Below are 27323 nucleotides of genomic sequence, written 5' to 3'. Positions count from 1 at the left end.
TCTTGCATTTGTTACATTTGTTCATGAACAGACAAATGCATAGAGCACTCTTAAGTAATACAGAAATGATTTGTGTATACTGGTTATTCTTAATTACAAACACTCTTACTTATTTCACATTAACTTAGACCTTTAAATTACTAAACACTACTATTATTCTTTTGCATACTTTTGTATATTTAAATATCATGAAACTTTAATTCCTTCCAACAAAATTTAAAACCCAACCTTTTATTTATTTAGTAGTCTTTCCTACAACAAATTGATTTGATGGGTCTGACTTTATTAGAACTTTGTGTTTTAGAAAGCAAAATTAAGTGTTTTAAGTTTGAATTTCACTATTAGACCTACAGCATGGGCTAGAAAAGAATAACACCAAAATTTCAGTCTTTATACAAAGCCAAAAAAATACCCACGTAGGTTAATCACTTTGATGTGTGCAAACAGTAGCCACACAACTAATAATTACATTATTTATTTTATCATCTTACTCCTAACTCCAAAAAGTAACAGAATGATAAAAAATGTTTATCACATGAGCATAAGATTCTGTATTTTTTAAGTAGGCAAAATGCTCTTCGAAAAGCACCATTTGAGGGTTCTCATGATCCAACTCTGCCTTCCTAGGACCGTTCCTATCCTTTTTTTAAAAAAATCAGGAAATTGTTTTAGTTTTTGCATATATTATAGATACTGAAACATGCCAAATAGTACTAATTATGTCATTTTCATAATTATTAGTTTCAAAATTTTCTTTTATTCAAGTTGACCATATTTCTGTGAGAACATCATTTCTTTGTTTCAAAGCTAATTTAATTCATCTCTAATGCTGTATATAAATGGGAGAAACCCATTAACCTGAAGCGTATCATTTTCCATTGACTTATCCCACAGTGCTGTATGGACACAGCTTTGAAGTTTGGCTCTGACTTGAAGGTGTCAGCATTGTTCTCTTGCAGCAACCCAGATGCGAGAGCTCACAGAAGGGGTCATAGCTCAGACCCTGTAAAACGAAAACATCTCTGTGAGAGCTAAATAGTACCAACTTTTTTTTAACCTCCCTTCTTTTACATACTTTAATACACATATTTTACAGTATTGCTTTTAGGCAGAGCTTTATAAATACCTTTCCTTATAGAAATAAGAATCATTGGTCCTAGTTACAGTGCATTAGGCTTGATGGATATTGAGAGGAAATTGATTTTTTTGATGTTCTTGCATTAAAGGGATGTTCAAATGTGATTCTTTTCTGTCTGTAGACCTACATCTACCCTGGTAGCAATGTATTTGGAGAAGATGTGTTTCGTTCTTCCTTTCTGCTAAACTGAGAAAGAATGCAGGGAGTAAGAAAGGCCATTAAGAACTTAGAAAGTTTTAAAAATATTCCCTTCCATATCTAGGTTTCTATAATTATTTCTATGATATCCTAAATTACGCAATAAAATATATTTCAACTCTAACTTAAATTACTATTTCTAAAGGAATTTTAACTCATTTTTTACTCAAATTGTGAAATGGCTTTTCCTTTTCCCTCGTAAAATTTCATCCTGTTACTTTCAAACTCTGAACTCATTTGAAGCCCCATAATATTTCTTCAGAATCACAACATCCCTGCCTCAAGAACCCAAAAGTGAAGGTAGAAATTAAAGAATTCACCAAAAAAATGTATTAATCCGTGGACAGTTTCCTTCCTCAAAAAGTTTGAGCATCTAACATCAAGAGCTCAGAGTGGTATGAAGCAAGATCATGATTTTATGCTTTGATAATAAGGCCATTTTTAATTTTCAAAAGGACATTAATATTATTCTGTGTATATTCTATTCTTGTCCAAATGGGCTATTTGTTCCAGGCCCAAAGTTGGTGCATGAAAATGTTTTTATTTAATTCATTTTCCAATTACTGCAAATATAGAACTTATGTTCAATCCTGTCTCCACAGTCCCCTTTACATAATGGAAAAAAGAGTCAAACGACCTCTCTGAAGTGCTCTCTTTGAGATGCTGATGTTATAAGTAGCAGTCCTAAGTGCTTTGATTCTCCCCAGGTGCTTATTTTAATATTATCTCCATATTATAAATGAAAAGCCGAGCACCAGACCGGTAGCATTACACCAAGGCACACAGCAAGGATGGAGCTGGGATATGAACCCAAATTTGTCTGAGTCCAAAGACAGCGAGTTGACAGTTCCTACTCCCCCTGATGCTGTCCCTAAAAACACATTCTCTTTCTCTCGCTCTTGCTCTTCCTTCCTGCAGAAACAGCATGAGAGAGTGCGGGAACAAATGGAAGTGGTGAACACTTCTCTGAGTGCATCTGTGGACTCTCTGGCAATGCCTCGTCTGACGATTTCGGAACTTGACGATATAATAAAGGTAAGGACCCTCGTGACTTGTTCAGGTTCGTATTTCTAGCAGCTTTGAACAGTCTCACAGAAGAACAAATTCAATTCAAATCTATCAAGTGATGATCAGGTGTTATAAAAATGCAATCAAGTGACTGAGTTTTTTAATTTCTTGCACGGTACCGTGGCCACTAGCCACATATGACTATTTAAACTTAAATTACTTAAAATTAAATAAATTTAAAAATGAATTTTGAGTCACTTTAGCCACATTTCAAGTCCTCAGTGGCTACATACGGCTAGCAGCTACTATATTCAGCAACACAGATATCATCACAGAAGATTCTATAGAAAATGCTGATCTAGATCCATCTTATTCTCTCTATACTCATAAAGTTGTGTGTTTAATAAATCTGGCATTCAAAATCAATAAAACCCACATCTTTTTAAAAGGAGAAGTTTCTCAATAAGATGCAGTGAAGCAAACCATCATGAAATTACTCTTAGCTCATTTTTATTACTTGTCAAAGGATATTACTTTAAGGTCATCTGATCGCCGTCTCATTCTATGACTATTTAGGCACCAAGCTCCCTGTCTTCCTTTCCATCTCAACCCCCATCACCGTCCTTGGTGACATCAAAATCTATATGGATAAGCCCCCCAACTCTCTGACCTCCAGCCCCTTGAACTTCTCCTCTCCAGCCAGCCTTTCCTCCAGTCGACCTCTGTCATCCCTCCCGTGGCCATACCCAGAGCTTGTCATCAATAGCACTACCTCCTTCCAAATCCCGGTTCAAGCACCTCCCTCCCTGTGCACTATCTCCTATCTCACTTACTCTAGAATGCCCACTCCAACTATTCTCTGGCCACATGAAACCTCCTCTGCCTCATTTACCCCAGCCCTCTCCTGTCCTCTTTTCTCTCCTTGAGCAGCTAAAACTATCCATATAATCATTCTTTGAAAGCACCCCTCACTTTCATAGGTACCTGTTCCCCTGTTGTACTCACCTGAGAATGCTAACTCTGTAGCCCTAGTAACCCCGGTATCCCCAGCATCATGGCTGTACCAAAGCACCTGAATGCGACTGCTGGGAACCCACTTACCCTTCTATCAGTTCTGGCTGGTGACTTGCTTCATGCTTCACTGAAAAATTAGAAACAAACAGAAGAGAGCTCCCCTCGTCCTTCCTCATCCTCAAATCTGCCAACCCACCTGCCTCTGCATCCACACCTCTACCTCCCCTCCTGTTACAAGTGGCCCTTTTCCTGCCCGATCCCTCTACCTGGGCTCGGAATCTCTTCCTTCCTCACCTCGAAAACAGAGCTGCAGGATTTCACCACTGAAATTGTGCCTTCTTTCTTTTGCAGTAACCAATTTTTACTCTACTGAATCATTGTTGACATAAAAACAAGCTCTAGTATCACCTATCTTTCAATAATCAAACATGAAAAAAACTCTTTTTAAAAAAATTTTTTTAAAAACTTAAATCCTCTCTAACTTCTGCCCGGTGACTCTGCTCAGCTTCACACAGAATATCTCCAGGCATTATAGTTGCTGTTTCCACCCCCAGCCCCAACTCTCCGCTGCCCTCAGCCCATTCTGAATAGTATTCCATCCCCCTCCCCTGAGACTGTCCCTGTCCAGGTCACTAGCGACCCTCGTGCAGCCAAAACCACACTGAGAGAGAACCCTGTCTCTCCGGGGCTTTCTCAGCCCCACGCAGCTCCGCTAGCGCTAGCCGTTTTCCTTCTTTAGCCCTCGGGGCACTCTCGTCCTGGCTTCTGTCACCTGCTTCTCTCCCTCTCTCACTCCTCCCCAGCCTCCTTCGCTAACTTCCCCTCTGCACATCCTCTCCATGGTAAGTGTTTTAGATTCTGCATACCAGCTACAACCACAGTCTCTTATTCTTCTTTTTCATTTGGTTTTTTATTTTTTTACAACCCTTCAAAAATATAAAAAATATTCTTAGCTCAGGGCTGTATCAAAACAAGCTTTGAGCTGTACTTGGCCCTGGGCCATGTTGATCCCTGCTCCGGTTAATGAATGGCTCTGTGCTCAGTCCTGGGCCCTCTTTTCTGCTTGTACTCTCTCCTTAGTTGATCTCATTGAATCCCCTGGCTTTAAAGAACAATTATCCACTGACGATTCCAGAGTGTATACCTCCAGCTCTGACACTTCCATGGAGTTCCAAACTCCTATATCCACAAGCTTATGTGAGGAAAAGGAAAAAAAATACACAAATGCTTATGTGATGTTTTCAAGTCAGAACTCAGTGTGATGTGTAACAAAATCACAATTTCATCTACCATGTAACAGACATATCAAACTTAACATGTTCTGAATAAAACCTGCACTTTCCCCAGTCCGCCCCACCTCAGTAAATGGCATAACCCAATTGCTAAAATCAAAACCCCAGAGTCAGTCTCAATTTCCCCTTTTTCCTCATCCCCAAAATGAATCCTGACCACTTCCCTCATCTTTACTGCCACGCATTAGTCCAGTGGCCTCATCTCCATTGTGCACTGCCCCAGGAGCCTCCTGAATGATCCTTTTGCCCCAACTCTTGTGCTTTGAGACTCCTTCTCTATGCAGTAGCAGAATAATCTTTTAAAAACATGATCGTATTACATTACTTCTACCACATAAAACCCCCAATGACAAAGTAAGAAGCAAGCTAATTTTATTGTGGCCCATGAGACCCTAAATGGCCTGGTTCAACGCCCCTCTCTCACCTCATGCCCTACTCTCTTCCTCACTCACTACCCTCCAGCCCACTAAACTCCTCTCTGTTTTGCAAACACACTATACTTTTTCCTGCCTCAGGACCTTTGCATCTGCTATCCTCAGAGCTTCACATGACTGGTGTCGTTATGACCATTCAATCCAAATGAACCCCTTACTCTCAACCACTCTCCATCCCATCCCACCTGTTGTATTTTATTCAAAGTATCTTTTACTCTCTGAAATTAGCTTATTCACTTATTTGATCACTTATTTATTATCTATATCTGCCCACTAAATTGTAAATTCCTTGAAAGTAGAGGCTGATAATAGGTATTCCATCTCCTAAATGAGTACCTAGCACATAGTAGACACATAGTGAATATTTGTTGAATGAATTAATGAGTAAAGGTGGAAGGTCTAAGGTATTTTTTCTGTGTATACAATTAAAAACAATTTTTTCCAAAGTATTATTCCCCAGATGACCAACCAAATGGCCAGAGGCTTAATACTGTCTCCATAAAAATAAACCCTATGGGCTAGGAACTGTGCCGCATTCTGGGAATACAAAAATAAGTTAAACTCAGTTCCTGCCTCCTAGTATTGGGTGATCTGATGAGTTAAATAATCATGTAAAATGATCACAATGATGTGATACACGGATAATAGAAATATATGCCAACACTTAAATTCATCCTGAAGAGGTTAAGAATGGCTACATAAAGGAAGTGATATTTGAGCTTATTTGGAAGGATGAGTAGAACTTTTCCAGGTGTATCAGGCAGAAAAGAAAAGCAAATTATTCCAGACATGGAAAATATTATGGACAAAGTCACAGGGACCATAAAAAAAATAGGAAGCATTAAAACAATGATCAGTCAGTCAAGGGTGCACCATGGAATACAGTGGCATGAGAGTGGTGAGAATGAAATTGATGACAGAGGAGGGGTCAGTTGATGAAGCCATCCTTAGGAATTGGATTTATCCCTACAAAGCAATTCGCTGATTCCGAGAATAGAGAGAATATGATCAGATTTGCTTAATAGAAAGATCTCCTTTCCTGCAGGATGATGGCAGGTGGGTTAGAATACTAAAAGACTGGGCTCAGAGAGAGAAGTGAGAGCACTCAGAGGAGAGGAAAGGGCTGGGAGTCCAACCATGAGGAACACCAACTTTTAAGGTCTCTTTCCTGGCCTTAAAGAAAGAGAAGATCCGGGAGACAGCAGAATCACAGAGGCTAGGAAATGAAAGAGTTTTAAGCAAAGACAGTGACCAACATTGTCACAAACCAGAGGTAGATCCAGTAAATAAAGATGGGAAAATGTCAAATGGATCTGGCAATTTGGGTTCAGGTGTTGGAGATCTTGGCAAGAACTATGTCCGCAAAGTGCACTGTCAAAGCAAAAGAAGAAGCTATTACAGAAGGGAATCTAGAGTCAAAGGACAGGCTTTGTTTGTTTTTTAAGAGGAGAAACTTGGGCATGTTTATATCTGAGAAGAGTCAGTAGCTAGGGAGCAAGAAGAACGTAACATGGGGCCACTGAGAAAATGGAGGAGTATGCCTGATACAGAAAAGGAACACTTTTTCCTCTTAAAATAGGAGAAAAATATATGTATAGGCATGGTTATAAATAAGTGTATAGAGTTAGTGGAGAATGGCTGGGGGATGGTAGCAAAAAGCTGGGGAAATTCCTGTGTATTGGTGTTGAAGTCTCTGAGGGGGCCACCAATAAATAGCGCCCCTTTCCAGAACCCAAGTTCTAAACAAATCGAAACATAAATAAGATAATAAATACGGAGACCAAGAATGTCGCCTTGTTTCTGATGCAGCTACAGTGAAGGTATTGTTAGAGCCGGTTCCCCTCGGCCCCAGGAACAGAGAGGCAGAGTCACCGAGGCTGCAAAAGGCAAAGGAGTTTATTGGCTAGCTCGAGCTAGGATCCAAGTCCCAGAGCGCCAACACAGTGGCCTCTCCATGAACCAGGACTCCGCCCTGGGGTAAAAGTTAAGCTTTATACTTTTCTGTATGCTGGTTTTCACACGACACGTTAGTCTGCACACGACACGTTAGTCTGCACACGACACGTTAGTCTGCACACGACACGTTAGTCTGCACACGACACACTAGTCTGCACACGACACAATAATCTGCACAAGACACACTGGTCTGCACATGACATACTAGTCTGCTCTCCATCCCCCTTTAGTTTATTTGTTCATTTAGAAGTGGCTGATCGCATTGGCTCCTGATTGGTTGACTCTAAGCTTCGGGCTTTTCGCGCTGGCGCCAGTTGTAGTTAACGTCATTTAGGGGAAGAGGAGGGTCTCCAACGGGGGAGGGGGGCTGTTGTTGCATACCTTCTAGTTTTTGGTTACAAGCAATACTGGGAACACACGCCCTGCACAAGCCGTTCATGCGCTGATCATGTCTTGCTCTTCTTATCTACTTAGTTGGTTGGAGGGCCCCTGGACTCTCCAGCCCTTTATCAGGAAGTAACTTGTGGTTACCTCCCTGGGGCCTTGTTTTCCTTTACTTTAGTGAAGGCTGCCATGGCTCCACTTATGCTAAGCACCAAGCCAGCAAGCCATATATACAGAAGCAGAACTAGGCTGTTAGCTTCTCACATCCAGGAAGCCTAGCCTATCATAGAGTTACCCTTGCTCTTATACCTGTTTTTCATTCTGATTAACTATATTTATCAAACAACTAAAAGCAAGCACAGTCACAGAAGCAAATAGCATCAGTTAGAATCAAAGGGAGCACACATTTTCCTACTATCAATTCCTGTTCTTCAGTATGGCACTAGGTCTCTTAGCCAAGTGGGTTGCTGATACCCAGTCCTAGAATTAAGCAGCTGTACCCACCCCGAGAGGCAACACTGGAGGTTCTGCCCAAAATGGCTTTCATATGGAGAAACACAGGAAAACTCACTTTCTGCTGGCAGCTTGCTCCCAGGAGGAAGAAGTGTGGAGTTGAACAAAGCCTGTGCGTACAGTTATTCTTCCCAAATTTACCAATCAAATAAATCACCATCCCCCCTCGTAGGAGCAGAGTGAGGCAAAAGGTGGAGATGGCTGGAGTTTCACTGCTTGAGCTCCCTTCATAGGGAAGAAACATCAGGAGCGTAGAAGAAACATTCCCTGCTAAGAGTTTAGTTTATGTCTTCCAAATAAAAAAGAAAAGAAAGTGATCTGTTTAGAATCAGAAGAGGGTGGGGGAAGGAAACATCATTGGCTTTGGAATGATGACAGTGTTTAGAGCCACTATTTGGGTGACTAGGAAAGCACATCTCTGTTCAGCATCGAGGGCTGAACCAAGGCTGGAAGTCCTAGGTTTGCCGGTGCATCCATCTGCATAGTTGTGTGACCCTTAGCTGAGATCATAGGTCTGTGATTAGATTGAAATCTACAGGACATCATGTTACAAGATGAGTTTCAGGAAGGAAGTAGTTAACCACGTAAAATGTGGCTGAGAGGTCAAATAAGATGAAAACTGTATGATGCCCATTGGATTTAGTAACTTAGATGTCATTAAGTGAACTTCTGTTTTGCTAGGGTGATGAGGTACAAACCGGACTGGAATAGGTCAAAATGGTGAATAGAAAATGAGAACACAGAGAAAACATACATAAACAACTTTCTCTTTTAAAAAAATATTTTGCTATGAAAAGCAGTGCAGTAACATTAGAAGTTTTTGTTCAGTTTCGTTTTGTTTTTAGATCTGAAATGGCAGAGTATGTATAAATGCTAGAAAAGCAATCAATAGAAAAGAGGGAGTTGAAGATGCAGGAGAAATAGATAAATACCTACTTATAGTATTTTAGACTTATGTGGGCCTGTTCTGAAATTTACTGAACTTCATAATAAGGAAGAATAGAGATTATCTTTTGGTGCTCCCTAGGAAAAACGTTTTAAGTTCTTCTAAATTCAATTCATTTTTAAAAATTTTTTTCTTTAGAATGCATCAGGGATTTATGCAGAAATAGATGGAGCCAAAAATGAACTACAAGGAAAATTATCTAACTTAAGTAACCTCAGCCATGATTTAGTCCAAGAAGCTGTTGATCATGCACAGAACCTTCAACAAGAAGCTGATGAATTGAGCAGGTAATATCCTGGTTTTAGAAATACAAATATTATACATAGGCTGAATAAAATATTTTCATTCAATTCCACGTGCCAGAATTACTAGGATACAATCTTAGCAGATTGGTTAGGGTTGGGTTTGTTGATTTGTTGATTTGTTTGTTGGTTGTTCCCTCTGAGAGTCAATCATTATTTGTTGCAATGGTTTTGGGGAAACAGTTTCTTGATTTTAAAAAAATATGTCATATTAGAGGCCTGTGTTCTTGGGGTGGGGGTTCTGTTTCACAATTAATAGGGTGGCCTAAGGCATTTTGATTAGGGGCATAATTGCTGCTAAAATATTACTGAATAAATCAAATCCCTTTACAAAAATCACCTATTTATTTCATAAACAGCGTTAGCTTTCCACAACCAAATGTCTTAAGGAAAGCAGATTGGGAGTTGGCACTATAACTGACTTCCGGTAAATACTCTAGTCACTCTGCAGTGCTCAGCAGGAACTATTTGATTTCAACACCTGTTAAGAGAAAATCAATTGACAATTTTCCTCGCAGCATCTAGCAGAGAGTCACGCGCCCCTTGGGCACTCAATTAATGTTAATTGAAATGTACTGAAAAATTGGAATTGAATTCATGACTCTGAAATAATAGGTAAATAATGAGATCATTATAAAGACTACAGAACAGGCAGTTTGAAACAAGGACCAGTAAAGGTTATGAATAAAATAAGAACCAATATTAACTTCTGTTCAAAACATAAATCATCTTTTTATTTCTGATTGCCAAAATTTTCAAATACTCTTCCAAATCTACTGAGAAGAGGGACAGGGGCGGGGGCGGGGGAGAGAAAGAGAGAGAGGTCACATAAAGTCTCGGTGTGTGAGATAGTGCTATATCCAGCTCAGTGGCCCTAGGAAATGTGCTTTTGATGAAGGCAATAAAATGGAGCTTAGATAAAGTACTGTTTTTGATAAGACACGGTATTGCTGGAATATTGTTTTTGAGATCCATCCTATGGCTCTCTTCATCATTCTTTTGTCATTTTAGTAACTGCATCCCACTGATTAGGATCCCAAAACACAACTCCTGCAAATGCCACTCTGCAACAAGCAATGCTCTAGCATGATTCTCCCAGAGAAGTTACTACATGCCTTATGCGAAACATGATCAGAAACATCAATCACCCTGAAGTCCCTTTTGGGCTTAGACTATTTCTGACTAAATATATTCATAGAAACATTCAAATTTATAGACATCTTCCCTTTAAAATGTGAATATTCTTTAACATCTGTCTGGTATACACGATGATTTGCATGCTGTACTCAAACAAAGATAGACTTGATTCATTAAGAAGCTTCCATTTCAAAAGCACATCTTTATTTTGAATATTTAGACAGTACTTGTTTTATGCCCAGTAATAAAAACAAAGTAATAAAGGCTTTGTTTTAAGCTCTTTGGCATATCTTACCACCCTAGCCAGCAAAATTTTAAAATATTAATAAATATTTGTAACATTTTGTTTCTTTTAGCCCTTTCTTTTAAAACTTTTTTATCTGCCTTCCTCAGATTTTACTCTCTGAGCCATTTCTAAGAAGAAGGGGTTGTGGGGAGGAACAAATAGCAAGTGTCTGGGTTAGAATCCCCTCTACAGCGCAGAGCTGCACTGTGACTCTGTGGGCTCTGGGCACTTTTGCCTTGATGGGCCCCTTTTTCCATTAAAAAAATTAAAAACTTTATTTCATGTTTGCATTGGTTTAAAGACTAACATAAGGATTATTATTGTCCTCACTTTTTTCTTCTGATTTAAAAAAAAATGAATTGAAAACATTTCTTCTGTGAGTCCCTAGTGTGCCAAACGGCTAAGTCAGCCCTGCTGCAAAGGAGGTAGAATAATGAGAGACTTGGGCAAAAGAGAGGGAAGTAGCCCAGGGCACACACAGGAAGTTGCTCTGAGCCTGGGAGAGCTTGCAGGGACTGCGGCTGGGAGGGAGAGGCTGAGAAACTGAGCTCGGCAGCCAGAGGGAACCAGGGTGGGCTCTGCAATGGCATATACTGGGTCACAGAGGACCTTCCGGAGGTTACTGACGAATGAAGTGATACTAGTCATCAATGTTTGGGACTGAGAAAAAAAATAAAGAACTGGTGGATTTAAGACTGAACAAAGTTAAGACAAAGGATTTAGATGAACTGTAAAAGGAGAGGTAGATTTTATAGTATAGAGGAAGAAGTAGCCTTTATCAATACAATAAACCGTGTGGATACACATAGAGTTTGAAATTCCGATTCAGGAAATAGTTTAGGTACAATCATAAGCTCTGATGTTTACCGGATGCAGACACAGGATACCAAGCAGTTTTGTATTTGATCCATGTCATACTCACATGGGTCCTCGGAGGCACAAGCCGTTATCAGCCCCTGTGAGCGGGAGTGCCCAGTGCATGCTGGGTACTCAGGAAATGTTCTGTGAACCCTACACAGTCCAGAGAGGGGCAGAGGCAGAGACCATGGGAGGAAGGGCAGAGGGAGGGTGGGCTGAGGTGGGGCTGTATGCTCACAGGACGCAGTCAGGCCACAGGAGTGCCACAAGCCTTAACAATGGGTGCCCTGGCCACATCCACCCTCTCTGAGAGCCTCGGCCTCCTTTATGGAGAGGGAATAACAAGGCTGATTTGGGTAAGTAGTAGGTGACGATAACTGTGGGTTCATTCCTCTGCCTGACCTCCACCGCATTAAACAAACGCTGTCTCAGGGAGGTGCAGAAGGCTGTTCTTAAATCTTTATGCCCTTTTCCTGCAGCTACTGCCGGGCAGGCAGCTGCCATGGAGCTAAAGTGGGGTGAAGTCTTGGGGACAGCAGAGGCAGAGGAATGCAGAGAAGATGTGACCCTAGCAAGGGTGGCTCAGGAAAACCTTGCCAAGCCAGGTGACTTTGAATAATAGAATGGAAGCCTCTGTGATCCTGGAAGTGTTAGGATCAAGCCCTAAAAATGGCCCCATCTCCCAGGGAGGTTAGAAGGAGAAATAAAGACAAGTTTGTTTATTAACAGAAATTTACACAGTTCAGATATGAATGGGCTGGTACAGAAGGCTTTGGATGCATCAAATGTCTATGAAAATATTGTCAATTATGTTAGTGAAGCCAATGAAACAGCAGAATTCGCTTTGAATGTCACCGACCGAATCTATGACGTGAGTATTCCCCTATTTGAAAGTTCATTTGTACGTTGTCGTTTCCCACTTTATGCCTTTTCTATTGTCTGATGTCATCTCTTGAGCTTCCCAGTGTAAAATACAAATGGCAGAAAGGCCAGGGGAACTAAGGAAAGACCATTTTACTTATGCCGTGAAGGTTTTAGTTTGTGTAATAAGTTCTTCAAGATGTGCTGTAGTCCAGTCAGCAAATGTCAGTTCCTTTGACAGCTTTTTTTTTAGCCAAAGTCCCTGAAGAAAAACATATTTATGACTAGTTCCTGCTGATAGAGTAGATGCTTTATGCATGCATTCAGATTTTTTCAACTCAAAATTATTTACTAAACAGCTTCTATGTGACAAGTACTTTGGCAGGACCTTGGCCAGGATACGCTGTTCTAAGTTCACTAAATTTTCCTGAAAAAGACATTTATCTTGAAAATGCCAAAGACTTTATTTTCACATATCCACATTTGATCTTGATTTTGAGCTATGAAAATGAAACTATGAATTTTGCTTGGTGTTTAGCAGATAAACTGTGTCATTTAAATCCTAAAAATATGAAAAGCTGATTTCTTCTGCTGTCATTTTTACTCTTTCCACCCAATTCCTTTGTAGGCTGTGAGTGGGATTGATACTCAGATCATTTACCATAAAGATGAAAGCGAGAACCTCCTCAATCAAGCCAGAGAACTGCAAGCAAGGGCAGATTCTAGTAAATATCTTCACTTTCCTGTCTTCCTTCTGATTTATAGCTGCTTCCCTCCTTTCATACATGTAGACAGTTCCAAAATCTAGGAATAAAAAAATAAATAATATTACAATGAATAATATATCAATAGTCCCTGCTCAGAGTCAAGTTATAAAAAAACAAAGATTTTAAAATAAATTGTGATTTAAAAAAAAGCCTTCCATGTAGTGAAACTACATGACAATATATATTTATGGTGGATATTCTTGCTAATCAAATAGGCTGATTAATAGAAACTTATCATAAATACCAATTTTTAAGGAGAAAATACCATAAAATACACTTAACACTAAAACTATATTGCCCGTAATTTCATCTCTCTTGAACAATTCAGAAGACCCTTTAAAATTTTTACCACAAAGGAATGGTCCATCACTGTGAGAGTCAATTAGAATGACAGGGTACCACAAAGCCATCTGGTTATTTGTACTTACTTGTAGTTTGTGTTCTACACAGTTTACTGTATTTAGGACAAACATAATGACCATATGGAAAGAAGTACTTCCAAAGACTAGTGTTTACATCTGCTAAAGCATGCACATCCAAGCGTGGGAGAGGGATGGAAAAATAAAAGTGAAATCATGTTAGTCAATTTTGAATCTTGTGAGTTACCCTTAAAAACAATGGAATGGACTGAGAATTTCACTAAACATTACTCATCTCTGAGGTAATGAAATAATTTCTAAAGATATTTGAGCATTGACTAATGAGGTTGGAAATTCATTATCTAGCTAACTTCTAAATACCAACTAAAAACAAAGGCCAGGTTTGAAACTGGAAACTTTACACAGTTTTATCAAAGCAATTAATCTCAAGTTTAACAGTGCATTTTCCTTTTTTCCTTTTGCTAAGAGCCACTATATAGAAAATAAATGCACTTTGTTTTTCATGTTATTCATATGCAGAATACTTAACTATTTAATTATTTTGCAACTCTTATTTTCTTTTTCTGAGTAAGCAAAGGCGAGAAAAAGTGCTAAATTTCTCTATTCTAATTAATCTATTATGTAATTCTAATTAATTTATTATATGAGTCTAGTCCTAACCATACTCTTTAGAAAATAATTAGAATATTAGCAGTAAAGAATTAGAATATAAATAGTAAAATATTTCTAAGTAAACATTGCTGTATCTATGTATAGCTTTTGTTTCTTGTGTTGTGAAGACCCCTAACAAATTCTGGTCTAACGTATTCTGGTTAGATGTCATGACTCAAATATTTTATTCTTCTGGATAATTTGTAATGTATTTTCTCAATCCTGTCATTATTGAGTTATTGAACCTCAAGAAAGCAACTTTTCTATTCCGGGAATGACATCCATTCAAAGTTTCATGCTTTATGTCTAATAAATCTCTCTACATCAGCCTCTCTGAATATTTTGCAGATCTGGTTTCAGGTTTTCAAATTAAATCATAGTCATCTACTGAATTACATTATCATTTCAGATTATTGTCTCTTCATTTACAAATGACTTTCAATGCTTAGTAATCTTTATTTCCCAACTTTCCTTTTCTTCATCATCTGTATCAGTTAACAATTTTTAATAATTTCAGAAAGCTGCATTTTAAAGAAATATTCTACTTCATTTGCAAAATGAAAAATGTTTATATAAGACCATAAGTTCCATATAGGACACACTTTTCATGAAACATTTCTTCTTATAAACATTGAACCCGAAATAGATTTTCTTTCTCCTATTTTTATCAAGACCTCCAAATATAGTTAAATATATTCTTTGTCATCCTCTCAGACAGTATTTTTTGCAGTCACAAGACCCTAAAATAAGAGTAAAAACATTGTAACACAATATTTGAAAACTGAAACTAGAAAGAGGGAGTTGGGGTGCAGTAAAACTACAAAGCATGTTTAAGTCTGTCTTTGAATTCTGGGAAATTCTCCAACTACCCAGAGGGAACAGAAAAGAAGTGCTTGTACTTGGTTATACTGTACTTGGTGACAATATCGACTAAGCCCCCCCATTAAATAGCCATTATATACAGGTATGGGAGAAAAGATAACAGTAAACCAAGCATACTAAGACAGATTAATAGAAAAGAGAAAATGCACCATGGGAAGGTGTATATTTACGAGCTCATTGCAGAGAAAGAGAAGAATGTAATGAGAAGTGATAAAATTATTTTGCTGTTTGTCAAGAAACATAAGATTCTCAATGCTTTGGAAGTAAACAAAGCACAAGCAGAAACAAAGCACAAACAAAAGAATTACTGGCTGATATTATTAACATATCATGACCTGTTGGGACTTGCTCAAAGATAACCCAAGTTTAGGAACTGTTCCACAAGCACAGTTTCAAGAATAATTTTGTAAGAAAAAGGCTATTTATCAAAATGGATACAAAAAGAATAGAAAATCTGATAAAATTGTAAGAACATATATATGTGTAATAAATTTAACCATGAATTAAACCCTTCTCACAAAAGAAATCTCAAAGCTCAGATGGCTTCCCCAGTGAATTCTTACAAACATTTAAAGAAGAAATAACACCACTTTTACACAAACTCTTACAGAAAATAGAAGATAAGAAAGTACTCTCCAAGTTGTTTTATGAAGCCAACAAAACTTAGACACAAAAACCAGATAAGGACATATAAAAAAAGGAAAATTATAAGCTAAATTCTCTTATAAATAGAAATGAAAAAATCCTAATCAAGATATTAGCAAATCAAATCTAGTACACATAGAAATGGCAATATATGATGACCCACTTGAGTTTATTATAGAATTTCAAGGATAGTTTAACATTTAAAATATCAATTATAATTCATCACATTTAAAGAATATAGGAGAAATTCATATGATCATCTAACTACATGCAGAAAAATCATTTAACAAAACTCAATACCTATTCATGACTTAAAAAAAACTCTTTGCAAACTAGGAATAGATGGAATCTTTCATAATCTAATAAAGAATAATAAAATAATATCCAGCGAACATATTAATACTGAAATATTGAAAGCTTCCCTACTAACATTGGAAACAAAGCAAGGATACCCCACATTACCAACTCAATGTGTAAAAATTCAGTTTAATTCTATATATAACAATGTGAAATTAAGTTTTTAAAATAACAGCATTTGTAATAACATCAAATATATGGGAATAAATCTGATGAAAGATGCTAAGATTGATACACATAAAACTATAATATACTGCTAAAAGAAATTAAAGAAGATTTAAATAAATGGAGATCTAAAGAAGAATAAATAAATACCATATTCCTTGAGTGGAAGATTCAAATTTATAAAAATGATAATTCTCCCAAATTTATCTATAAATTCAATACAGTATCAATTAAAATACCAGAAATAAATTATATATAATTTATTTATATATATATATATATATATATATACAGGACGATTCTAGGATTTCTATGGAAATGAGAGGAAAAAGACAAGAATAGCTAAGACAATCTTGAAGAATAAAAACAAAGGTGAGGCTGGGCGCAGTGGCTCACGCCTGTAATCCTAGCACTCTGGGAGGCCGAGGTGGGCGGATCGTTTGAGCTCAGGAGTTTGAGACTAGCCTGAGCAAGAGCGAGACCCATCTCTACTAAAAATAGAAAGAAATTATATGGACAGCTAAAAAATATATATAAAAAAAATTAGCCAGGCATGATGGTGCATGCCTGTAGTCCCAACTACTCGGGAGGCTGAGACAGGAGGATCCCTTGAGCTCAGGAGTTTGAGGTTGCTGTGAGCTAGGCTGACGCCACGGCACTCACTCTAGCCTGGGCAACAAAGTGAGACTCCGTCTCAAAAAAAAAAAAAAAAAAAAACAAAGGTGAAAGACTTAAACTGTGATGTCAAGACTTATTATAACTCTATAGAGATTAAGACAAAGATATAAAAGATTATAATATTGTATCATCTCTTTTAAATAAAATTTAAAAACAGACACAGCTAACAGATGGAGGTAAAATTCAGAATTCAGAAGTGGTCATCTTTGGGTAATCATAGGGCCCTCCTTAGGGAGCTTCAAGGGTGCTAATAAGTTTCTATTTTCCTGTTCTGGGTGCTGGTTATATTTTGTGTTCACTTTGTGAAAATGTGTGAAGCTGTGCACATGTAATGGTTGCCTTTTCTAGATGTATGCTATATATCAATTAAAACTTTATCAAAACAATTAAGAAAAAGTTTTTCTCATGTAACCAGTCATCATCCTATAGATTTTTTGGGGGGAGGTCTTTACCAATTGTGCTGCTAGGTCTTATTACTCACAGCAGTGCTACATTTTCCAATCAAAGAAATTAATCATTATAGCATCCTACGTCATTCCTAAGCAGTGTTACAAGTTTCCTGCAATCCTGCACCTCTAATTTTAAATGCTACTTTCCAGAACTGATGACCTATGTTCAGAGTATTCAGAATATTGCAGGTGACTCTATGGTACAAATCAGAATTTTCCTTGTTGAAATGGACTTTTTGAGGCCTCTTAGCCCTATTGGTACTCTTTTCTGCTGCTTCTCCGCAGGCAATGACGAGGCAGTGGCTGACACCAGCAGGCGTGTGGGTGGAGCCCTGGCAAGGAAGAGTGCCCTTAAGAACAGACTCAGTGATGCTGTTAAGCAACTGCAAGCAGCAGAGAGAGGTAAGAAGCACAGAGAGAGCTTCAGTCTCATCCGTTGGTTCACTGGTGTGTACGATAAACCTTTGAGGAAGGAAGAGATGGTTTCTTACTTGGTTTTTTTAATAAATAAATGGAGTTTTTGATGACAAAAGAACCTATGTTCATCACCCCCAAAAAAGTAAATATAAAAGCTATAATCACACCACCTAGGGTTGACCTTTAAATTTAAGAGCATTTTCTTCCAGTCTTTCGTGTGTGTGTGTGTGTGTGTGTGTGTGTGTGTGTTTTAATGGGATCATGCTGTTTATACTGTTTGGTAACAGCTTTCTTACGGACATCCTTCCTTGTTAACAACATGCCCTAATTTGGTTATTGGATTTCTTTGGCCCTAATTATAAACAGCTTCCCTCTGTTACACGTCAAATCATTCTTATGTAAAGCAGGGAGACCAACGAGCCCAAATAGAGAAACAAGAGCACTCGTTTTGCCTAATCTGGCCCTGCTGTAGTATCTTAAAAGGATGTGATTGGCAGAAGATGTGCCTTCCTCAGCATGGTGGAAGTTAAAACACTACTGCTGAATATGGGTGTTTTACTAGAAGGAGCAAACCCTAGTAGCTGCAGTACTACAGTACACCAATGCTCTGGCCGTTGGTGCTTCACCGGGAAGCCTCATCATCAGAGCTACTGGTTATCGGTGCTTACTGTGTGCGGGGCGCTGGGCTAAGTGTTCAACGTGCCTTAATCTCATGGGGGGTTGAGTATCACTCACATTTAGGCTGATGTGAACCCTGAGGCTTGTCAACATTAGGGAACTGGCTCCAACAGGTGCAGCTAGGAAGAAGCAGATTCGGGATTCAACCAGCCTTCATCTGAATCCAGAGCATATGAGGCTGAGTGAAATGTTTCCTCACTTTAGAAAAATTTACATCACCTAAGTGATTTCTAATTTTTTTATTATAGAAGTAATACATGATCCTTATAGAAAAATTAGAAAATACAGAGAAAAAAGAGAGAAGAAAAATCACCTATAATCCCATTACCTAGACAAAATTTTTTGTTGTGAACTTACATTATTTTTATTTTAAATATGTGATTTTTAGCAAAAATGGGATTTCACTAATGATACTCTCTTGAAACTTGCTTTTCTCATTAAAAAATACCTTTCCTTGTCAACTTCTGTAATATAGCATCATTTTTATGGCAAAAGTGTTCCACAAGAATACTTTGTCAAAAAGAAAGTGATATTTACAGTGAATTTCAGACACAAACCTCTTTTGAGTTAAAGTCTCATATGCATTTTTTATGGCTATCTCACAAAGTCACTAACCTGAGGAAATACTATTACTCTTTTTTTTTTTTATTTGCCACTTAATTTGAAAATGTTTTATGTGAGCCACATGGTTTTAATAAGACTTTAGAGTCTTTCAAACTCATTAATACCGCTTACACTGTTCTTGTGCGCTTAACTTATACCATAATTAATATATATTTAAAGATCTTAGTTTTGTTTAAGATCCCAAAATTTGAGGTCTGTTTCCCAGCGATTAAATGGAAGTTAATGTTCCCCAACAAATGTGCTGCTTCTCCGCAAAGCGAGTGACCTTGTGCTCCGTGTACAGGGGACGCTCAACAGCGCCTGGGTCAGTCTAGGCTGATCACCGCGGAAGCGAACAAGACGACAATGGAGGTGCAACGAGCCACCGCCCCGATGGCCAAGAATCTAACCAGCTGGTCACAGAACCTGCAAAGTTTTGACTCTTCTGCTTACAACACTGCTGTGGACTCTGCTAGAGATGCAGGTATCACTTAGAAACTTCACACTTTGAATCCACCTGAGGAATTGGCCATTAAACTCTACACAGCTTGTGTTAAGAAACAGCTTTTTTCGTTTAGGTTTTGGATTGGAATATTGTAGAAGTTAGCTTAGGAATAGAGAAATAATTTTCTCAGTTCATCTATCAATGCATATGCCTGTATGTATACATGTGAAATATATATATGTATTTCACATAAATCAACACTGGGTAGATTGGTAAAGAGTCATAATTTTTTCTACATAAAATAATGGTAGCAATCGTTTGTATCAATGTAAGATTGATCCCTTGGGGAAGAAGGTCAAATGTTAGAGTAAATAACCTTAACAAAATACTGGGTTTTTTTAAAGAAAAAAAATACTAAATTTAATGTAATGCTTTTACTAAACAGCATTGCTTTTTCTTTACCTGTAAGGCAGGTTATTACCAACAAGTACTGAATATGGCCAAACATAAGTCCAGTTTTATATTAAGAACAGTGTGTTGGCCTACTTGAATGTATAATTTTACAGCAATGAAAATGAAATATTTTAGTGCATACCTAATTTAGTTACGTTAATATCATATGATACTTGAGAAATTTTCTTTTTTCCATTCTCATATTTTTTATTCAATCTCTTTATAACCTCTTAAATGTCAATGTCTATCAATATCATGACAAATCATGACCAGAACTTCTAGTTCTCCAATATGGTTTTGCATAATGTATTACGTTCACTTGCATCTGAATGAAGATACAACTTTATGAATCCATATGTGATCTGTCTGTCACTAGAAATCTAATCCAAATTTAATCCCAGTTGGCAAACACCCATTCCCATAACAGGAAAATAGCTTTTTTATATTCATCTTTTAAGTATATGTTCATGAGTTCTTCCATGTAACCACTCATTTAAGCGCTTTTAAATTTTTATCTTCAAAATATTTGCTTACATGATGTCTAACATTTACATTTATAAAGACATTGCTTCAGGAATATTTGCTAAATCTGTGTTAAATTTCTTTTTGTCCTTTTTTTAACCAGTGCTACCAAGTGATTTCAATAAGCATCCAGAACTAGCACTAATTGAAGTTGTTTCGGTCTACCGTGTTTTCCTCAAATAGCATTTTGTGGTTCAAAACAAAGTAAATAAGAGAGCATACCGTAATATAGGAAACTTTATAGAGACTCTAAAATAAGGTGACTCCCTTTTTCCTGGGAGAATTGAGGGCAGGAGGGACTCCATCACATAAATTTTCATAATCAAAATTTAATGTAATTCTTTAAATATGCTTTATTACCTCTAGCTTTTAAAGACTATTATACTACAAAATGGCTATTGTGGTCAGTGGGCCAGACAAAAAATATTTACCCCTGTATGAATCAATGTAATAAACTGACAGCTGCTATTGTTTTACTTAATTCCATTCCTTGTGCTGGAGAAACACCTTGTTTCCTAAATACAGAGAAGAGATGTTTCCTTGATCCATACTGATGTAGTCTCCTTAATCAGCACTTAGTTTGTCTCTAGTAGGAGGCTCACTCTTGCACACCTGCCCATGCTCAGTAACTCTGGTCCTGCCCTTAGGTAGGGGAGTACCCGAAAAATACCTGTTCTCTCATCCCGGGCTTCTCAAACATGAGCGTGCAACAGAATCGTCCAGAGACGTGTTAATCACAGATTACTGGACCCCACTCCCAGAATTTCTGAGTCAGTAGGTTTGAGATAGGGCCAAAACATTTGCATTTCTAACATTCCCTGGTGTTGTTGGTGCTGCTTATCTGGGGACCACACTTTAAGAACCACTGTTCAGTCAATGAAACTTTGGGAAAAGTTATGCCAATTCTCTGTGTTTTGGGTTTCTCTCATCAAGCTATATCCTTATGACTTGTGATTTTTTTTTCTATATGTACATTATGCATTAAAAAAAAAAGTAGGTCAGCCCCAGGCCTGGGGACACAGCTGCATTAAGGCTAGGTCAAGGGGAGTATGTGCCCCACCCTGACCACTTCCTCTTTTGCTGTCCCCTCATCCCCAACAGCCAGAGGTTGTTTTGTTCTGCAGCAGGAGGCCCAGGGGGAAAAAAAATAAAATAAAAGATCAGTATGATCTGCTTGTAGCTCGCCCTTGTCTGGGCCCATAGGCCATGGCTGCCCACTGTCACCTTGGCACAACTGTCACTTTCCTGGGTGCTACCTGCTTTCCTCCATCTAGCTCTGCCTCTGCTGAGACAGTAGCAGCAGCAGCGTGAGATGTGCATAGGCATTCTGGAAAACAACCTTCCCACCTCCTTTCGCCCAACATTCCTTTTGCCCTGTTTTATCTGTTATATGAGAAATACAAGCAGAATCTGTGCTATACAGTTAAGGGAACATCCATATATTTGTCACGGATCTTGCCCTTTAGAAATGTACATTAGCATGCTCCACATACAATTCATAAATCAATACGTACTATAAATGTCACAAAATAGAAACTGATTATGCTTTGGGCTTTATTATTAATTTTGTAGGATTAAAGATAATTTCTTAAGTTCTACCAAAATTAATCATGTGCTATCTCTTCACCTGATTCCTGAAGTGTACTTAATATTGAGATATTTACTCAAGTGGTTAATTTTTGTTAACTGCAGTAAGAAATCTGACAGAGGTTGTCCCTCAGCTCCTGGATCAGCTTCGTACGGTTGAGCAGAAGCGGCCTGCAAGCAACGTCTCTGCCAGCATCCAGAGGATTCGCGAGCTCATTGCTCAGACCAGAAGCGTCGCCAGCAAGGTAACTGATGAAGGGAGTCATCAGTCACTCAGCGTTCGTGAGAGCATGAAGCTAAGCTCCGGCTCCTCGGACAACTGCCAGAGCCTGGGACCTTTCTACTCGTATTATCCAACTCAGTAGTTCTCAGCCCCATTTGCTCATTAGAATCACACGAGGAGCTTTGAAAAATAAACCAATTCCTGGTCCCAACCTCAAAGCAATATTTCTGGCTCTCTAGAAGAAGGGGTCAGTGCCTGTGTTTTTTTTAAAAGCTCCTGTGTTATTCCAATGTGTAGCCAGGATTAAGAACCACAGAGTTAACCTAGTCCACAAAGCTAATATAGCAAAAGAAATGAAGTCCCAATTTAAACCCCAATTCATTATTTTAACAGCTGTTTTAGTGCAATTACCATATGAAATAATTTTTCCCATCTGTTCTACCTCCTCAAGAAATTCTCTGGTACAACATAGATTGTGTGAAGCTTTAACTGACCATGCACAAGCTTGGTTGAGGAGTTGAACACTGGCTAAGTTGAATAAACTCAACAAAGACCCCAGTTCTGAGACAATACAGAAGCAACCTACCAACAAGATAACTAGAGCCAGTATTACTAGGAACATGCCCTGACACAATTAACATTTTCAGTGTGGCAGAGTAGGGCTTGTTCTTGGACCTCTTTTTAATTTGTTTTTTGTTTTTCTTTTTTTAATTTATGGACCAACCTCATTTTTTACAACCAAATTATATGGTTTTATTTTTTCAGTTAGAATTTGCCTGAACAGAATTTGGCCCTAATTACTGACAGAAAGAAGAGTTATAAATCAACTACTTTATAATGAAGGAGATAATTCTTGGTAAATATACCTGACTTTTAAACAACATATGACAAATGGTCTCTCACAACAAATTACCTTATTTAGATCCTCCAGCGAAGATTTCAAAAAAGGTTTATCTTAAAGGTATATCAAGAAGTGACATTCTAAAATCTAGGTTTCTGTGAATGCTTTCTTGTAATACTATTTATATGGAGTATAACTTCGGGGTCTTAATCACCTAAAACTATTTTCTAAAGAGAGTATTGGCCCTACCTTTTCCGGTTGGGAGCTTGCTCAGTTCCCCAAAGTGAAATGCTTTCCGTGCAAACATGCATCCTTCTCAGACTCCCACTTTCTACCATAAGACTTTAATCCTCCATGCTGCTTGATTGTTTATTAAGATGCACAGGTCTTTACTCAACTGGCAACGTAGGGCAGCTGCACTTCAGGCCCTTGGGAATATAGTCTTGTGCTCACCGACCATCTACATTAATTATTAATATTAATCAATAATAAATTAATGTAAATGTATCTGATCATTCAGACATATCTGGATAAATGGCATGAGTATACACAGTCCATCTACTTCTGAATACCCTAAAAATCACCCATGAATCAGACCAATTCAGTACATTATGTTGAGCCTCTTAGAAAATCATTTACTGAATTTTTTGTGATGCCTTTCTGAAAATCACTGTAAGAAGTACCTTAGTGAACTCATCGTTACAATTGTTATAATGATAGAGGCAGGCACTGGAAAGCACCTTATACTTGTGATCTTATTTCATTCTCACAACAAATCTATTGTCCTTATTTTACAGATGAAGAAACTGAAGGTTGAGTGACTTGCTCGTGGTTACATAGCGAGCAAGTGGCAGAGCTAGGTTTTGAAACCCGGTCTAAGACTGCAAACCTGTGTCTAGGCTCCTCCCAACTGTGCAGATGTGGTCAAGGATGTTGCTCACAGCCTCACCCCATGCTCCTTTTGTGAGGACCCTGGGGAGAAAGTCCTAGCTGTATTAGTACCGAAGATTAGTTATATTTTTCCTAAAAAATTAGTTTTTGTATCAATTTTATGGGCCTTGAGAATTATACAACTGGTCAAGTATCCCCTCAAGTTGTTCAGTTCACCCAAACCAAGAATATAGTTCATTGCAGAATTCACATTTATCCTCATTCTTGGACCTACTTTGTCACCACTTCTCTTGCTTGCTTTCACACCACTTTAAATTTAAACTATTGTATTGTAAATCTGCCTTAAATCTTCTCTCCAAGAAGATAAGGATATAAGTAAGTAAAGAAAGGTATGGAGGAGAGTCGAGCTCAGAGGCCCCTACCCGAGAACCGTTTCTGCAAAGAACTTTTTAATGAAACAATTTTACAACTCCAGATCCAAGTCTCCATGATGTTTGATGGCCAGTCGGCCGTGGAAGTGCACCCCAAAACCAGTGTGGATGACTTAAAGGCCTTCACATCCCTGAGCCTGTACATGAAGCCTCCCGTGAAGCAGCCAGAGCAGGCTGGGACTGCAGACCAGTTCGTCCTGTACCTCGGAAGCAAAAACGTAAGAACATGAGCTTTTAAAGGAGGGAACAATACTAAAAAGGAAAGCTGCTTTTTCTCTTGCCTAAAATAAAGCTACCTAGGCAAACAAAATGTCCACTTTGGTCACTCAAAATATAAAAATAATTTTAATGGCAAGATTAAAGGAGTGATTTAAGGACAAGTAATTTCTCCTCTGTGTGGGATGTTTCTGGGATTGCTTCCTGTCACCATCACACTGCTGACTTTGATGAGTCTGAACGGAGCATCTCAAAGACTGTCATTAAAATAACAGCAGCCCGTTATGTTTGATGCCGAATCCTGTCTGAAGGTGTGTAGTGATCGGTATTGTCGGGCTGCATCGCATCCCTGGGTGAGCCTAACGGCATTAGCGCGCTCCTGGCAGCCAGCACATTTCTACAAGCCCGCAGTTGGTGCTTCCCTGTCCGGAACACACTCAGAGCAGGCACAGGAGGCATCAAACTCTGACGCTGCCACAGGGAGGCTGGAAAGGAAGCGCTGCTGCCCAGTCAAGCAGGAACTTTGGCTAATAATTCCGGCCAGAAGTCACTTGGGTACAGCCACGTATTTGGATTGCTGATTATCCTTTAAAGAAATGAAAAGAAAAGATTATACTTATGAATTTTATTTAAATGACTTCTTAACATTTCAGGCCAAAAAAGAGTATATGGGTCTTGCAATCAAAAATGATAACCTGGTATATGTCTATAATTTGGGGACTAAGGATGTGGAGATACCCCTTGACTCCAAACCCGTCAGCTCCTGGCCTGCTCACTTCAGCATTGTCAAAATTGAAAGGTAAAGTAAATCCATGAGCCTGGGCTTATGTGCACATTTCATAGAAACCTGTTGAACGCATTCACATATACACACACACACATGTCTTCCTGTGGGTGCTATATGTAGTATTTTCTTCCCTTTATTCTTGATCTCCTTTCTTCTATAATTCTTATATTCCTTAATTAAATACCTTAAAGGGAAAGAAAAGGAAAAAAGTCATCATTTCTAGATAGCAATTTGATTATTAGATCTTTCTACCTGGCCAAGCCATGAATTAATTCCAGGATGGAATGTCTTTTTTCCCCCTTCCCATTGATTATTGATGTTCTATAAATGCTTGTTAATGTGACAAAATCAAATCACCAATTTTGTGATGAGGGAACATTAACATTTTGATATTAAAAGAGCATTTTCTACAAAGTATCTAACTAATAAAGAGTCAAAATTCTTTATCTCAACAGGGTAGGAAAACACGGAAAGGTGTTTTTAACAGTCCCAAGTCTAAGTAGCACCGCAGAGGAAAAGTTTATTAAGAAGGGGGAGTTTGCAGGAGACGACTCCCTGCTGGACCTGGACGCCGAGGACGCCGTGTTTTACGTTGGTGGAGTGCCTTCAAACTTCAAGGTAAGCCAGCTACACCTTGACTTGTTACATATCTATAGTAATTGTTTTTATAAATCCATAAAACCTATAATGATTTGGGGGAGGGGCTTATATCATATCAAGAGCTCAGCTCAGTGGGTAGTAGAATTCTGAACCAGAATCTGTAAATCTGGTGTGTAAATCTGGCCTATGCTACCCATATTTTCATAGTGTCAAATGCTTTCAAGCTATAGCTACCACTCAACGCTCAATTAATTTCATTCTGACTCATGCATATGTAATTGATATTACCCCCACCTGCTACAGGGGTGTCTGTTACCTTGTGGTATCACCACAATTTGGATCTAGTCTTCAGCTTTGCAGATGGCAATTCCAAAAATTCAGTTATCTCAACTAATATAGGCATGAAATAAAGTATCTGGATGACAGAGGGGGGAGGACCTAGGACAGAGTATGAAACCTGATAAAGGAAAGGCCTAACAAGCTAAGAAGTCAATCTAGGGTTTCAATTTCAAGGCTGTTATTAATAGTTATGAGTACATGATTGAACCTCTCTGAGAATTACTTTCCCTCTCGTTATATGAAAATAGGAACACCTACCTCACAGAGCTGGGTGAGGATTGATTTTTGTCATGAATTCACTGTCCAGCATATGACCAGCACATAGTCTTTGGTCAGTAAACCCCACCTTTTCTGTTAAGATTTGCACAACTGACAAATAGCTGCTGATCTAAATGATTTGGCATAGAGTAGACACGAACTCAGGTCTAGAAAGATATTATATCAAGGAATAGATCCCCTTGACCTGCTATTAGTCTCATGGTCTGTTCTGTGATGCCCGGGTGAAATAACGGTCGTGAGACAGTTGACTTTACTTTTTCTATTGCACAGCTTCCTGCCAGCTTAAACCTGCCTGGCTTCGCTGGCTGCCTGGAATTGGCCACTTTGAATAACGATGTGATCAGCTTGTACAACTTTAAGCACATCTATAATATGGACCCCTCTACGTCAGTGCCCTGTGCCAGGTAAGAGACAGTTCAGAGTACTGAAGACTCTGACAGTCATACAAGGGCAATAGACAGGTCACGTGCAAGTCAGTACTCAGTTTCTCAAACTTTTCTTTGGGGCAATCAGTTTTGCAACTGCATAAGAGTAACATCTACAAAAACATCTTCAGTTTTTCTCTACCATAGATGAGTGCACACAAGTATTAAATGTTAACTTGTTTGCAGCTTTGATTTTGGATTCCAGAGACTGGAGTGTCCCTGGAGACTTCAGTTGTCTTGGCACATAGGATAGAGAAGAAATATATTAAAAACAATCCATTTAAC

General features: G+C 38.4%; 1 protein-coding gene across 2 annotated transcripts in view; it reads left to right on the top strand.

Annotated features, from left to right (window-relative positions):
* Window positions 1–27323, top strand: part of LAMA4 (laminin subunit alpha 4) — a 133744-nt gene that overhangs the window by 75873 nt on the left and 30548 nt on the right. For both annotated transcript variants that reach the window (XM_069489006.1, XM_069489005.1), the window contains exons 12-22: window positions 2255–2371; window positions 9022–9170; window positions 12196–12337; window positions 12956–13052; window positions 17587–17703; window positions 19304–19483; window positions 22112–22251; window positions 24437–24610; window positions 25262–25407; window positions 25851–26013; window positions 26884–27017. In XM_069489006.1, coding sequence (XP_069345107.1) covers window positions 2255–2371; window positions 9022–9170; window positions 12196–12337; window positions 12956–13052; window positions 17587–17703; window positions 19304–19483; window positions 22112–22251; window positions 24437–24610; window positions 25262–25407; window positions 25851–26013; window positions 26884–27017 — 1559 coding nt within the window. The remainder of the gene's footprint in view (window positions 1–2254; window positions 2372–9021; window positions 9171–12195; window positions 12338–12955; window positions 13053–17586; window positions 17704–19303; window positions 19484–22111; window positions 22252–24436; window positions 24611–25261; window positions 25408–25850; window positions 26014–26883; window positions 27018–27323) is intronic.

Source organism: Eulemur rufifrons, chromosome 15 (genome assembly GCF_041146395.1).
Source record: "Eulemur rufifrons isolate Redbay chromosome 15, OSU_ERuf_1, whole genome shotgun sequence".
Classification (NCBI taxonomy): domain Eukaryota; kingdom Metazoa; phylum Chordata; class Mammalia; order Primates; family Lemuridae; genus Eulemur; species Eulemur rufifrons.
Note: the sequence above shows the minus strand (reverse complement) of the source record. Positions and strands in the feature narration are given on the sequence as shown.